This window comes from Amblyomma maculatum, chromosome 8 (genome assembly GCF_055883805.1).
Source record: "Amblyomma maculatum isolate TAMU_Amacu chromosome 8, ASM5588380v1, whole genome shotgun sequence".
Classification (NCBI taxonomy): Eukaryota; Metazoa; Arthropoda; class Arachnida; order Ixodida; family Ixodidae; genus Amblyomma; species Amblyomma maculatum.
In genome coordinates, this window is record NC_139351.1 from 56,238,488 (window position 1) to 56,254,038 (window position 15,551).

The 15,551-nt window shown below is 47.6% G+C and overlaps 1 protein-coding gene across 3 annotated transcripts in view; it reads left to right on the forward strand.

Annotated features, from left to right (window-relative positions):
• Positions 1-15,551, forward strand: part of NfI (Nuclear factor I) — an 83,405-nt gene that overhangs the window by 58,364 nt on the left and 9,490 nt on the right. For all 3 annotated transcript variants that reach the window (XM_084576287.1, XM_084576286.1, XM_084576288.1), the window contains 3 exons: positions 184-285; positions 2,226-2,344; positions 8,860-9,121. In XM_084576287.1, the coding sequence (XP_084432413.1) occupies positions 184-285; positions 2,226-2,344; positions 8,860-9,121 (483 nt within the window). The remainder of the gene's footprint in view (positions 1-183; positions 286-2,225; positions 2,345-8,859; positions 9,122-15,551) is intronic.

Consider the following 15,551-nt stretch of genomic DNA (forward strand, 5'->3'; position numbering starts at 1 on the left):
GGAGGTTAGTTTCTGATAGGGATTCAAACTAGGGCACGGACATAAGTGAACGGGACATGCTTTCTCATTCTGCTTGTATTCACGCCTTGTGTATCTGACATAGGAAGCAGTGCTTGTCCAAGTGAAAGTACACCGGAGAAGACTGAGCTGAGCTGGTGACTATATATGTATTGTTTGGCCCAGGTCCCAGCAATCAGCCGCAGCCGCAGAGCAGTCCGCCCAGTGTGGAAGGCGCACGGCCCGAAGATGGGAGCACCCCCAAGGAGGACTCAGCCAGCCCCAGCAGTGAGTATACCAACAAGGAGAAGTGTCACTCTGATTTTTTTTTCCTTGAGGCCTTGCAACAACTTTTAAGCTGTGAAAGCAATGCTGTCCACTGTGAGAGAAAGGTGCCTGCCACTTACATTTAAGGATCTTATTCCAGACTTTGTCGTGTATACCTTGTTGCAGGAGAAGCGCTGTGTTTATACTGTTACGTAATGCAAGGGGTGAGCGGGTGAGTTTTAACCTCACAAAAGTGAGAAAATTTGTCACGATTGTAAAACTATCTCAGCCTGTTCCAGGCTGAGTGCCGAGAGAAAATGGCGAAGATACACAAAACTACGAAACCAACGAACATATTGACATGATTCGAGTTACAGCAGTGCAGAAATATGGCGTCATTTTTCAGTGTTATTTCAAATCTAGCACTTCAGAAAGCCTCCGCTGCATTAACGCTTGCAGCCTTCCACACGGTGGCAGCCACTGTGTTATGGATTCATGGTGCATGGATGAAAATTGATGAAGGCGACAAAATACGATGTACAGGGCTAGAGAGTGGGGTGTACGGCTGTGGTGATGGAATTGTGGTCCAAAATATCGGCCAGCGAAGTTGATCTGTTTGCGTCACTGTAGAATAGGAACCCTCTTACGGCCGTAAAGTGTTTCATTTTAGTTCTATTTCGAAGCCAAGGAGAACCAGGCGAAAAAAAAAACAGCGCCGAAATTGCTGACTGCAGGTCCTAACGCTACCGCAGTTAAGAGTTCTTGTTCCTTGAAATTTCATTTAAGTATAATGTAGGTCTACTGTAAAGAAAGTGACGTCACCATCTGCACCGAATTGCGCCGAAATGCGGAAGACGCAGATCGTGCTGCAGGGCAGACCAGTAGGCGTGTTGCAGTTGATGGGAACGGTTGCCCTAATAACCAAATTCTGTGAATTTTAGTGGAATTTTTTGGGCCAGCAAATGTGGTCCTATGTTTTAGGAGAGGAATCTTTTCTGGCGTGTGTGTTGTGTGCCCAAACAACAGCCGGATTTGGATTTTGCGCCTCAGGTTTCTACAGTTTCGGCGTGATTGGGCAACAAGGCTCATTGCGGACAGCGTGCCTAATTTTGCTCACCACCACTGGCATAGGAAGTGGTAGTGGAGTGCGACAATCTCGTGGCGCGTTACTGGGTCATCTAGTTAGACGGGATCTAAAGTCGTCACAGCAGTTCTCCTGGTGCTTGGACCTCTGATTTATCTGCAGCGAGAATTTGTCGCGTATCTTTAGCATCTCGGGATTGTCGAGCTCCCAGGCTTATGACACGAGTTTTTGAGTGGTCTTCAAAGCTACCTCATTAGGCTGGAGGAAGGCGACCTTCCGCAATGTTTTTTTTTTAATCACCTTGCACTGTGGAAAGGCACGGGATAGGCTAGCTGTGATTAGTAGCCGCCTCAGTAAGTGCATATGACAGATGTTTTCGCTCCACAGATCTTGCGTAGCATGGTATACAAGAAGAGCTCAGCTGTATTTGTTTGTTTTTTTCTATCCATAGTTATTTGGAGTGACTCAGATTCACGTAACCGAATTTCTGTATTTGCGCATTGTGTTTATGTTTCGAAGTGCTCTTATGTTGTTGAATAGGTTCCTTAAACTGCATGCAGAACGTCATCCGAGTGAAAGCCTTTGTCAAGCTCTGTAGCCTTTAGCTTTTGCTCCGACTTTCTGTAATGAAAAGAAACAAATAAAGAAAGAAAGACAGTTTGGACAAAATGTCAGAACTGAAGTAGTATACAAAGAATTCAGGTTATTGCATGATTCTGCCCGTTTTCAACTGGCTATAAGTTGGTCACCACATGAGTAGCTGTACAGTCCCTGTCTTACTCCATACTCTATTAATTTGTGCGGAACTCTTTGAATCTTACTTTTTCTTTCCGTGGGTCGGCTGTCATGCTTTTTTTAACGTCATTTGTGAATGCAGGTGTCTGCAGTGGTGGGGGTGATTCGGTCGTAACCGCCACGGTCCGGTCTTCATCCAGCCCCTTCTTGGCCCGGTCCACAGCTGAACACACCTTTGGCCATATCCACTCACAGGGACAGGTGAGGCCGTGACGCTCACTCCTCCCGTCTTTGCAAACATTTCACAAGTGGCTGTGCATTTGTTGAAATGTCTCATTCGTGTCTAGTCCCTAAAGAGATTGAAAGCTAAATTTAGGTAATTATACTAGTTAGGGCTAACAAAATGGCTTGCCTTTTGTCCAGCTATAGAATTCACCTTGCGAGTTCTTGGGCACTCGGTGTTCGAACTATAAAGGACAAAATATTATGCTGTGCAAAAGCCAGAATGAGGGGCAGACTTGTTTGTTGCACCTCCTCGAGCAGGCACCGTTCGCTGGCCTCGGGCACCAGCGGGACTGCTCACCCGGCCACGCTAAGCCTGACGTGCTCTGCAAAGCATAACCATGTCATTAATTTACCAGGAGACAATAACCTATCATTAAAGGGAGCGTATAATTGATTTCCACAAAACTCTGACAGACTCTGGCAGGACCCTGCCAAACATTGACAGCTACAGTAGAACCTCAGTGATACGAATCTCACGGGGTGGCTAAAAAATTTGTATCATCCGAAAATTCGTATCATAAAAACGAACGAAAATAACTGCAGAAGCATAAGGAAGGCAGTCGCACAGATCTGTGTACTTTCGAGAAGGTTTATTACGGTCGCGCGGTCACAGTTCGCCACTCGCGGCGCACACAGCGCGACGGGTGATCGCGAAGTCGGCAACGCGTGGGACGCGTGCCTTCGCAGACTTCCTGCAGACTGCTCGCGATGCGCACAGTGCAACTCGAAATTCCTATCATCTCGAAATTCATATCAACCGGAATCGTATCACCGAGATTTTACTGTATAACTAGAAGTAAATACAGTACACCCTCGTTAGCACGAACTCGCATATCTCGAAAAATTGGTTAAGTCGAAATTTTTCCACGCCGCGCCTTCACCTCCTATAGGTGCTATGTATTAGCTCCCATTTATCTCGAAGCATTTTTCGGGCATAATGCGGATATCTCAAAATTTTTACCGTAAGGACCGAAGGTAAAGGTCATTACCGAAATGGGATACGGGCTCCGAGCGAGCGCTTTATTCCTATACTAAGTGCCGAACGGGATCACGTTCGAAAAGCGAATACAAAATTCCTGCGGATGCAGCCGTATTTTGCCTTGGGAGCAGTCACGTGAGCGCCGCTCGCACGCGGGGACTGATGGGTCTTATCGGGCAGTCGGTTCGGCGTGGTTCGGTCAGCTGTCCTTCGCAAGCGCATACCGGTTAGTGATTGTGTGGTTTCGTCGCGCTATGTGCACGAAGCGTTGACTTTGATTTTTGTTGTGTATGTGGTGTCCGCAACGGACGACGATGTCCCGCCCTAAGCAGTGAAAATCTCTGACGCTGGAAAGAAAAGTCGCCTTAATCAAGGAAGTAGACAAAGGAGGAAAGTCAAAAACAAGCATCGCCAAAGAATTTGAAATCCCATTGTTGACGCTCTCGACAGTATTAAAGAACAGGCAGAAAGTATTGGACGCCTTCGAGCAAAACTTCTGAAGCAAGTGGAAGCGGATTCGGGCCTCAAAATTCCCGGAGGTAGAAGCAGCACTGATGTTGTAGCTCCAGAATGTCAGGGCAGCCAACCTTCCCATGACCACCCAAATGATGATGGAAAAGGCCGATGCTCTGGCATTGCAGATGGGCCGCATGGACTTTAATGGCAGCAATGGCTGGTTTGAACAATGTTGCCTCGAAGAAAGTCCACGGCGAGAGCGGCACTGTTGATGAAGGGGCTGCTGACAACTGGCGCAACCACCGCCTCGCTGAGCTACAAAAGGCTTACGCGGACAAGGATATCTTCAACCTCGACGAAGCAGCACTCTTTTATAAGATGCTGCCTAGCGGCACATACACGCCGAAGGGAGAAGCGTGCACAGGTGCTAAGTAGCGCAAAGACGGTAACTACTTTTTGGAGCCATCTCCATCGGCGATGAAAAGCTGCCGCTGCTTATTATCGGCAAGTCACAAAATCCACGGTGCTTCCGCAATGCACGGCTCCAGAGACATGACCTAACGCGCCAATGAAACGGCTTGGATGACTGCGGAACTCTTTGAACAGTACGTACGTGCTCTTGATCGCAAAATGGCGAAGGACGGTAGAAAAGTGTTGTTCGTGGTAGACGACTGCCCCGGCCTCAGAAACACTTAAAGGCAGTTACGCTGGAGTTCCTGCCTCCAAATATGACGTCCGTGCTCCAGCCGATGGACCAAAGAGTCATTGAGGTTGCTCGCAAATTTTATAGAAAGAGCCTCCTGCACCGAATTTTGTGTTCTTACGACAGCGGTAAGAAGTACGAAATAGGTTTACTGGGTGAAGTCCACCTGATCGCTGAAGCCTGGCGACAAGTCCGGCCACTGTCGATTGCGAATTGCTTCGCGCACACGGGCTTTTCGCACAGCGAGAGATCACTCAAACCCTCTATGCTCGAACCAGACACTGACGAGTTCAGTGATTGTGATAAACTCTGTGACGAAGTTCGCGAAGCTACTGGTTGCGCCGGCGATGCCGAAGTCGACATCACGTTTGAAGAATATGCGCTATATGGACGTGCCTGTTACCGGAATGCTGTCCGACGCAAATATTGTTGCAATGACAGGCAACGAAGGTGGTGATCAGGTTGATGACAAAGAGCTTAGAGAAGTGCCCATGACTGCAGAAACAAGGAAACTCCTACGCCTGCTTCGCAACAAAGTTGAATGCGGCAGCGGCGATCAACGGCTCATGCTGTGTGTTCAGCAGCTCGAAGACGCTTTTGTCGGGCGGAATGCCAACGCGAAGCAGACAAGCATTACCCAGTTTTTCTTGCCAAAATAATAAAGTTCAGTTTTTTCCTGAGAATTCTGCGTTTATTATATAAAAGCTCCCTTTGTGCAGTGGAGTATCGACGGGTGTGATGGACCGAGGGCCACGAAAGAATTTTCGCTCGTCGCTGTCGTGCTCAGGTTCTGGGCATGGTTCTGGGTTTTTAGAAAATAGCTGCTCAATTTCTGTTCTTTTTTTTTTTTTGCGAGCGAAGTTTGTTTTTCTAGTCCGGTTTGAATGAAGAACGACAGGCGTTGGCGGCGGCATCGCGCGACTGATCGCCATGGACTGTCGCCAGAAATTTTCGGAATTTTTCTTAACTCGAAACTCCACTTATCTCGAAATTTTTCCCGAATTTTACAACTTCGTGTTAACGAGGGTTTATTGTAATTAAATGTTTCTACATCACCACCCCAATGCCCCTAGACCAAAATTTGGCTAGCATTATGGCTAGCCGAGAAGATGTGGTTCACTGAAGTAGTAGGGAGAGACTGGAGGACGAAGACAAAGGGGCTGATTGATTGATGGATTTTGCATAATAGTCACTAGAGAAACACTAAGTAACATGCAACAATGGAGAGGTTCAAATTGACTTAGACTGTACGTCTTGAATTATTCAACTTTCACGTTTTGTGCATCTGTTGTCCATTATTGGGGCTGCCAGGCAGAGATTGCAGACATGGACTTGCTCGGTGGGCGAATGCCGTAGCAACAGAGTTACCACATATGGTCGAGGGCGAGTGCGCTTTGGGCCTGGCACTTGAAAGGGTTTAGACAAAAGCCAGATCAGGTGCCAATACTATGTGTATCTTTTATAATCTACAAACTGTACACTATTCAACACCGTTGCAATAATCTACAATCATCATTATCATCATCAGCCTGATTATACCCACTGTAGGGCGAAGGCCTCTCCCATATTTCTCCACTTAACCCGGTTCTGTGCTAGCTGCATCCACTTGACCCCTGCGAACTTCTTAATCTCATCAGCCCACCTAACTTTCTGCCGCCCCCTGCTACGCTTTCCTTCCCTTGGAATCCAGTTTGTTACCCTCAGCGACCATCGGTTATCCTCTCTTCGCACTACATGTCCTGCCCATGTCCATTTCTTCTTCTTAATTTCCACTAGAATGTCGTTAACTTGAGTTATTTCTCTGACCCACTCTGCACGCTTTCTATCTCTTAAGGTTACCCCTACCATTTTTCGTTCCATAGCCCTCTGGGTTGTCCTCAACTTAAGTAGAACTCTCTTGGTTAGCCTCCACGTTTCAGCCCCATAGGTGAGTACAGGCAAGATGCAACTGTTGTATACTTTCCTCTTGAGCGATACTGGTAAGCTGCTAGTCATAATCTGCGAGTGCTTGCCAAATGCGCTCCATCCCAATCTTATTCTTCTTGTTATTTCCTTTTCATGGTCCGGATCTGCGGTTACTACCTGTCCTAAGTAGACATATTCGCCAACTACTTCCAGTATTTCGCTACCTAATGTAAACTGCTGTTCCTTCCCGAGGCTGTTGAACATTACCTTAGTCTTCTGCATATTGATTTTCAAGCCTACCTTTCTACTTTTTCTGTCTAGGTCATCAATCATTATTTGCAGTTCATCCCCCGAGTTGCTTAGCAAGGCAATGTCATCAGCAAATCGCAGATTACTGAGGTATTCTCCATCTACCTTTATCCCTAACTGCTCCCATTCCAAGTCTCTGAATACTTCCTCTAAACAAGCTGTGAATAGTACTGGGGAGATTGTGTCTCCTTGCCTAACACCTTTCTTTATGGGAATTTTGTTGCTTTCTTTATGTAGAACTATGGTTGCTGTGCAGCCACTATATATATCTTCCAGCACTTTCACGTACGGCTCGTCTACCCCCTGATTTCGCAATGCCTGCATCACCGCCGAGGTTTCAACTGAGTCAAATGCTTTTTCGTAATCAATGAATGCTATGTATAAGGGCTGGTTATATTCCGAGCATTTTTCTATCACCTGATTGATGGTATGGATATGATCGATAGTAGAGTACCGTTTCCGAAACCCTGCTTGATCCTTTGCTTGATTGCAGTCTAAGGTTGTCCTGATTCTATTAGCGATTACCTTAGTAAATAACTTATACGTAACAGACAGTAAGCTGATTGGTCTGTAATTTTTAAGGTCCTTAGAGTCCCCTTTCTTGTGAATGAGGATAATGTTTGCATTCTTCCATGCTTCCGGTACCGTCGATGACACCAGGCACTGCGTATACAGGGTGGCCAGTTTTTCTAGCACGATATCCCCCCCGTCCTTCAGCAAATCTGTAGTTATCTGATCCTCTCCAGCTGATTTCCCCCTTTTCATAGTTTCTAGTGCTTTCTTGACCTCGTCCTTCGTCACTGGTGGAACGTCTGACTGTTTTTCCCTACCGCCAATCTCATTACGGTCCTGACTACTTCGGCTACTGTAGAGATCTGTATAGAACTCCTCGGCTACTTTGACTATCTTGTCCATATTAGTGATGACGTTGCCCGCCTTGTCCCTTATCGCATACATCTGGTTTTTGCCTATGCCCAATTTCTTCTTTACCGCTTTAAGGCCTCCCCCATTCTTTACAGCATGCTCAATTTTCTCCATGTTATACTTCCTTATATCGGCCACCTTGCGCTTATTGATTAGCTTTGATATCTCGGCCAATTCGATCTACAATATTACGAGGTTTTTGACTGTTTAGTGTGTGATATAAATTAAATACAACTTAGGAAACAACACTGACAGAATGAAGGTTTGATTTGGGCCATGTTTTAAAAAAATGGCAGCCAATTTAACGTTGGTTGACCAATTGACATTTAGATGCATTGGCACGTCTGTTTTCACTCGATTTCGATTTGCACAAATTTATTAGCATAGTAATCTGCCACATGTCAAAGGCTACCTACAGCTGACCGTACTAACAGACCACATGAATGTGCTTGCGTAGCTTATGAGTAGCATCTGATTTTTGGAATCCAAGGGTCCTGATGAGTTTGTTTCTCGTGAAAAAAAGGGCTGCCTTAATTTTGGCAGTTGCTGCCAATGGCTTCAGACAGGCGTCAACAAAGTCAGCGAACGGTGCGGTCCCATTGGGTTTGATTCCCATCTCAAAAATGCTGCTCAAGTTGGCAGCGGCTTCAGACAAACAACCGAGCAAACAGACACGCAGGTAGACAAACATCGGTGAAACAGAAGAATGAAGCGTCTAGTGTAAGTGTACTAAGGAATTTACTATGAGTTCTCTATGTTCCGTGTTTTACTTTCTTTTCATAGTTGCTTGCACTTAAGAAAATTTACTTCCATGGTGAGACTAAGCTATACCCTGTGGGGATTCACAATCCCTTTGCCGTGTATAATTACTCGGACAGATTAAAGCTTGTTCGAGTGCGCAACTCGTGTTTGTCCCCTCTGGCCCGAACTCGCCGCAGTGGCGATTTCTCGCACCCGGGTTGGGGGTCACAGCTCTGTCTGCTAGGGCTGGCACGTCAGGGCTAGAAGGCGACTGTAGCATCTAGCCCCCCTGTGGTGCATTCTTGCGAGAATTTACCCCCATAACCCTTATGTCTACGTCTCTTGTCACGTCTCTTCCTCGATCCTTGACAGCATATTTATTGGCTGGGTGTTCTATTTAAAGCTGTTGTGTAGCTTCAGAGCTGCATCACGGCTACAGCACATGCTTAACGGTCACACTTCTTCACTGTGCAGCTCTTCTCGTACCCGGGCGCGGCGGGGAGTGGCGCCGCCACGTTGTCATCGACAGTGCTCAGCCCCTCCGGAGCGGGGGGTCTGCTGGCATCTCCCCGATCGCGGACGACTACGACGCCTACGCCGCTGCCGCCGCGCTGGAACCCGCCGTTCATCGCGCTCGACGAGAACATGGACTACCAGATGATGGCAGGCCTGCTTCCCCCTGCCGGGTCCCAGCCGCCGCCCGACAACTCACTCATGGGCCCACCCCACGATGACGGTGAGTTTGTGCTGTTGGCCGCTGTCACTCTAAAAAACATTCCAGGACTGCGCTTAAGTCTGATTACGAGCGTAAATTATCAAAGCCACTTTACACATCTGTTTTCATTTACTGCATTGTCATTGTCATTGTTACTATCATCACCATCATTATCAACTGAATGCATTGTCATTGCTACTATGATCATTATCATTGTCACTAACTGCATTGTCAATTTGTTCATTACTATCATCCTCATGCTTAGACAAAGAGAACTACGATTTTTTTCCCACGAGCTCGGCATGGAGTAGGGGTTTGCACGCTCGACTGGTGAACGGAGCAATAGTGGTTCGATTCCCGATGAAGGCAGATTTTATTTATTTAGTGCCGAAATGGTGGTCGCTTTCCACACACACTTTCTCCACACAGAATCTGGTGACGCCACTCATGAGCTGAGAAAGGCTGTCGCCTTAAAATTGCATCCTATGCTATGTGAGTGCATGGTAAAGATTCATGGTAAAAAGCCCTCCACTATGGCACCTCTTTCTTCCTTCCCTCCCTCCTTCGTCCTCTCTCTCTCATGGCACGGTTGTGTCCCCTGAGAAGTCATATAGTTGCCCTTTCCATTCCTCGAAACCAATTTTCACTTTCATCTGGTGGGGCTGTTACTAAAATGAGTAGCAGATGATGTGGCGCCCCAGCTGATGTTTTACCCCACGCTATGAATCGTGTTCTCATGACTTGCTTTAGTGTGGAGCTCATTTCATACCATTCAAAGGATTATTTAGTAACTCGTTACTTAAGAAAGCCTACGTGGAGAATACAGTAAACCCTCGTTAAAAGGAAGTTGTAAAATCCGGGAAAAATGTTGCGATAAGCGGATTTTCGAGTTAATAAAAATTCCGAAAATTTCTGGCGACAGCCCCCGGCGATCAGTCACGCGATGCCGCCACCAACGCCTGTCGTTCTTCGCTCAAACCGGACTAGAAAAATAAACTTCGCTCGCAGAAAAAAAAAAAAAAAAGAACAGAAATTCAGTAGCTATATTTTAAAAGCCCAGAACCATGCCCAGAACCTGAGCGCGACAGCAACGAGCGGAAATTCTTTGGAGGCCCTCGGCCCGTCATGCCCGTCGACACTCCACTGCACAAAGGGAGCGTTTATATAACAAATGCGGAATTCTTACGAAAAAACTGAACTTTATTATTTTGGCAGGAAAAACTAGGTAATGCTTGTCTGCTTCGTGTTGGCATTCGGCCTGAAAAAAGCTGCTGAACGCATAGCATGAGGCGTTAGTCACTGCCGCCGCATTCAACTTCGTTGCGGAGCTAGCGTAGGAGGCTCCTTGTTTCTGCAGTCGTGAGAACTTCTATAGGCTCTTTGTCATCAACCTGATCACCACCTTCGTTGCCTGTCATTGCAACAATATCGGCGTCGGACAGCATTCCGGTAACAGGCACGTTCGCTTCATATAGCGCATATTCTTCAAAAGTGATGTCGACTTCGGCATCGCCGGCGCAACCAGTAGCTTCGCGAACTTCATCACAGAGTTTATCACAACCACTGAACTCGTCAGTGTCTGGTTCGAGCATGGAGGATTCGAGCTATCTCTCGCTGCGCGAAAAGCCCGCGTGCGCGAAGCAATTTGCAATCGTCAGTGGCAAGACTTATCGCCAGGCTTCAGCGATCGGGTGGACTGCACCCAGTAAATCTATTTTGTACATTTAACCACTGTCGGAAGAACACAAAATTCGGTGCAGGAGGCTCTTTCTATAAAATTTGCGAACAACCTCAATGACTCCTTGGTCCATTGGCTGGAGCACAGACATCATATTTGCAGGCAAGAACTCCAGCGTAACTGCCTCCAAGTTGTAGATTTTTCCTTGGCCGGGGCAGTTGTCCACCACGAACAACGCTTTCCTCCCATCCTTAGCTATTTTGTGATCAAGAGCACGTGCCTACTGTTCAAAGAGTGCTGCAGTCATCCAGGCCATTTTATTGGCGCAGTCTCTGGGGAGCCGTGCATTTCGAAAGCACCGTAGATTTTGCGACTTGCCGATAATAAGCAGCGGCAGCTTTTCATCATTTCATGAAGTTGGCTCCGAAAAGTATTGTTGCCCTGTCTTGCGCTGCTTAGCGCCTGTGCACGCTTTTCTCTTGGGCGTGTATGTGCGGCTAGGCAGCATCTTATAAAAGAGTGCTGCTTCGTCGAGGTTGAAGATATCCTTGTCTGCGTAAGCCTTTTGTAGCTTAGCGAGACGGTGGTTCTGCCAGTTGTCAGCACTCCTTCTGATCGGTGCCGCTCTCGCCGTGGACTGTCTTCGAGGCAACGTTGTTTCTCTTCTTAAACCTTTCAAACCAGCCACTGCTGCAATTGAAGTCCATGCGGCCCATCTGCAATGCCAGAGCGTCGGCCTTTTCCATCATCATTTGGGTGGTCATGGGAAGGTTGGCTGCCCTGACATTCTGGAGCCACAACATCAGTGCTGCTTCTACCTCCGGGAATTGTGAGGCCCGAATCCGCTTCCGCTTGCTTGAGACGCTTTGCTCGAAGTCGTCCAATACCGTTTGCCTGTTCGTCGACAATGGGATGTCGAATTCTTTGGCGATGCTTGTTTTTGACTTTCCTCTTTTGTCTACTTCCTTGATTAAGGCGTCTTTTCTCTCCAGCGTCAGAGATTTGCACTGCTTAGGGAGGGACATCGTCGTCCGTTACAGACACCACATACACAACGAAAATCAAAGTCAACACTTCGTACACATAGCGCGACGAAACCACACAATCACTAACCGGTATGCACGTGCGAAGGACAGCTGACTGAACCACGCCGAACCGACTGCCCGATAAGACCCACCAGTCCCCACGCTCGAGCGGCGCTCACGTGACTGCTCCCAAAGCAAAAAAGGGCTGCATCCGCGGGAATTTTGTATTCGCTCTTCGGACGTGACCGCGTTCGGCACTTAGTATAGGAACAAAGTGCTCGCTCGGAGCCCGTATCACATTTCGGTAATGACCTTTACCTTCGGACCTTCCGGTAAAAATTTCGAGATATCCGCATTACGCCCGAAAAATGCTTCGAGATAAACGGGAGCTAATACATAGCACCTATGGAAAGTGAAGGCGCGGCATGGAAAAATTTTGACTTAACCGGTTTTTCGAGATATGCAAGTTCGTGTTAACAAGGGTTTGCTGTACAGTCCAACCCGGATATACACTCAACCCCGAACAGTCAAACCCGAACGCCAACTTTACTGCATGCGAGAAGCGTCCCGTGGAAGAAACAACACGCCAGGCAGCATGAGTGTTGTCGGCAAGTGTCCAAGGATGCCCTACCGACCCAATCAGGCTCTACATGTGCACGGTTATCATGGGATCAGATTAGGAGGAGCACCCTTTGTAGCGACACAACATGCAATTTGATACAAACCTCGATATAACGAACACGCATATAACGAATTATTGAATATATTTAACTCTTCCAAAATATTTTTGTCAAACACAAGTATTTTTAACTTCCCATAGCGAACGCGGTTCGGCATAAAACAGATATTACGAGCTTCGCGAAGCCAAGCACTACCTCATTTTAATAACAGGAGGCAGGCTTCGTTGCACTACACGTTTGTTCTGCGGCGCAGCAAACGTTCAGGACTACCTCGCAGGCGCTGACAGCGCCACAGATGCCACGACGGCATTGGGAGTTGACAGCCAAAGAAATCTATGGCCTCTGAGATCACCCCCCGCGCGCCTGTTTGTGCGCAGAGGTGATCTCGGAGGCCATAAGAAATCGTTCGCATCTCACAATCGCTTACAGCGCCGCTTCAGCAGCGGCGGCAACGGCGCGGTCGAATGTTGCTTTGGCATTTTCGGTTTTAGTGTTAGCAGCGGCGTCGCGGTGTGGCCGTCTTGGCATTCGGCGGAGGCTGCGTCGCGTCGAGTGTGGTGCGCAGGTGTGCGTAGTGCTGTGATGGCGGTGAACGTGAAAAAAAGAGCAGCACTGACGTTAAAGACCAAGCCCAGGATAAAATTAGGGCCTTCAAGGCAGTTTACAAGAGAAGACTGATTGACACTCTTCTCGTGAAACTTCTTATGAAGCAGGACTTGAAGATCAACTTGCTGGGAGCATTAAAGCGGCATGGGACAGCATGAAAGGCGAAACAATTGCCAAGTGCTTTCGGCATGCAGGTTTTGTTCCAACAGAGGCCCGTGCATCAAATGATGATGGGGACAATCCTGCCGAAGCAGAAGCAGAGCTCCGCGAGCTCTATGAGCCTGGAACGATTTTTTGCATTTTGTTGGTGACATGCCCCCAACAATGACTTTAGAGGAGTTTGTGGGTGGCGACGACATTGCGGCGACCACGGCTGTACTGACGGATGCCGAAATCGCTGTGGAAGTTTCTGAACATCCCTCAGACGAACCTCGGGCTGACCCTGCAGACGATGAGAACATTTAGACTTCACAAGAAGTGCTTGCTGCATTGGATTTACTGTGCCATCACTGCAGTGCTATTGAGAGCAGTGGGTTTGCCCTTGTGTGTTTGCAAACTGTGAAACAGGGCGTGATACTGAACGCGATCAACACAAAAAAGTAGGCCGCGATAACGCAGTTCTTTGCGCGTAAATAAACGGGCGTGACTCAAGTAGGCACCCTCCGAGTTGCTGTGCCTTCTCTGATTGAATTTTGCTGCTCTTGCATGTATTTTCTACGAAGTTTTACATTACGAATTATGGATAAAGCGAACTATTTTCCGATTTTTTAACCGTTCGTTATAACGAGGTTTCACTACCAAATGTTCTGTTAGCCAAAGTTTAATGGGCTGAACAGCATTGCAAAACTTTTGCATGGGATCTTCAAGGGGATGTTCAGACTTCAGAGAGTTTGATATAAGCAGTAATTCGCTACAGTAAAACTTCATTGATACGTTTTTTTTTAAATGCGAGAAAAAATTGTATTATCCGGGAAAACGTATGATCCAAACTCACATTGATTTCCGAAAATCAAAACTCGAGAACGATGTGCAAGGACATTTATTTCCAGTTTCACTGCCTAAAGTAGTCGACCAGCGTTCGTTGATGAAGGGTGCGACCATTAGAAAGGTAGAGCTGCTTTTCTAGCTCATGCATGTTTTTATCTGCAGCGCTGTTCCTTTTGTCACGGAAAACACTCGGCAGCACATCTAGTCTGGCAGCGGCCTGGGCGAAAGCAGTCGAGATGTCCTCTTCGTTGTCTTGGTCGCTATCAGACGCTTCACTGCCTCATACCTCGGCCACAATTTCGGCTACGCTTTGCGGCTCACAGGCTAGCATGTTGTCGTCGACGGCAACAAACTCTGAAAACAAGCCATCGGCTCCGGTTGATCGAAACTCTTCTCCGATCTCTGCATAGTCGTCGCTGGCCTCCTGGGTCTCCTTGGCCCCTGGCACGTGCCGAAAACCGCACTTGTGAAAACAGTTACGCACAGTTTTGCTCGTAACGCTTTCCCACGAACTGATCAAGTAGAGCATTGCGTCTAGCAACAATAACTTCCCCGGGCCCTGCTGTCGTGAGACACGAGCCAGGAATCGTCACACAATGCACTTTCTATACAAGTGTTTCACGTTTTTTATAATCTCAGCGTCTAAGGGCTGTAGATGACTCGTTGTGTTGCTCGGAAGAAAAATGACGTGGACGTTTCGAAGAAAAGAAGTGTCCTTCGGGTGGGCCGCGCAATTGTCTAGAAACAGCAGCCCGTTCCGTCCTCTCGATCCGAGTCGTCCGTCGAGGTAACGAAGGAACACTTCAAAAATGCTGCAGGTCATCTACGTCTTTGTGTTATTTTTATAAACACAAGGTAAATGTGCGATATTGCGCAAACAGCGTGGGTTCTTGGCTTTTCCAATTACCCAAGGCTTGAGCATATCGCTCCCATTTTCATTGCAGCATAAAAGGACCGTCACACGGTCTTTGCTCACTTTGCCACCGTGACAATCGTCGCTTTTCAGGCACAGCGTTTTGTTCAGTTGTACCTTGAAGAACAGTTCCAGTTCATCGGCGTTGTACACGTCTCGTGGATCGTGTGTATTCAAAATTCCGGGCTGCAACGAAATCCAGTTTTTGATTTCAGCTGGACTGACGCTTGCAGCTTCGCCGTTCACTTGCCGATACGCGATGGCATGCCGAGCACGAAAGCGGCTAATCCAGCCATTCGAGGCGGTGAAGTCATCAACCTCAAGCACATCTGCAATTTCCATTGCTTTCTCGCGAAGAATACTTCCGTCAAAGTTGACACCGGATGCCCTCACTTGTTTGAACCACTTCAGAAGTGCTTCTTCCAGCTCCCCATGCCTGGCTCCACGGACTTGTTTTGTCCCTGCGCCGAACACCAACGCGTTGCCTTCGATCTCCTTCCGCTTCGACACGATCGTGTTGACAGTTGATGCTGGCAGTCCGAGGTCATTTGCAATGTCGATC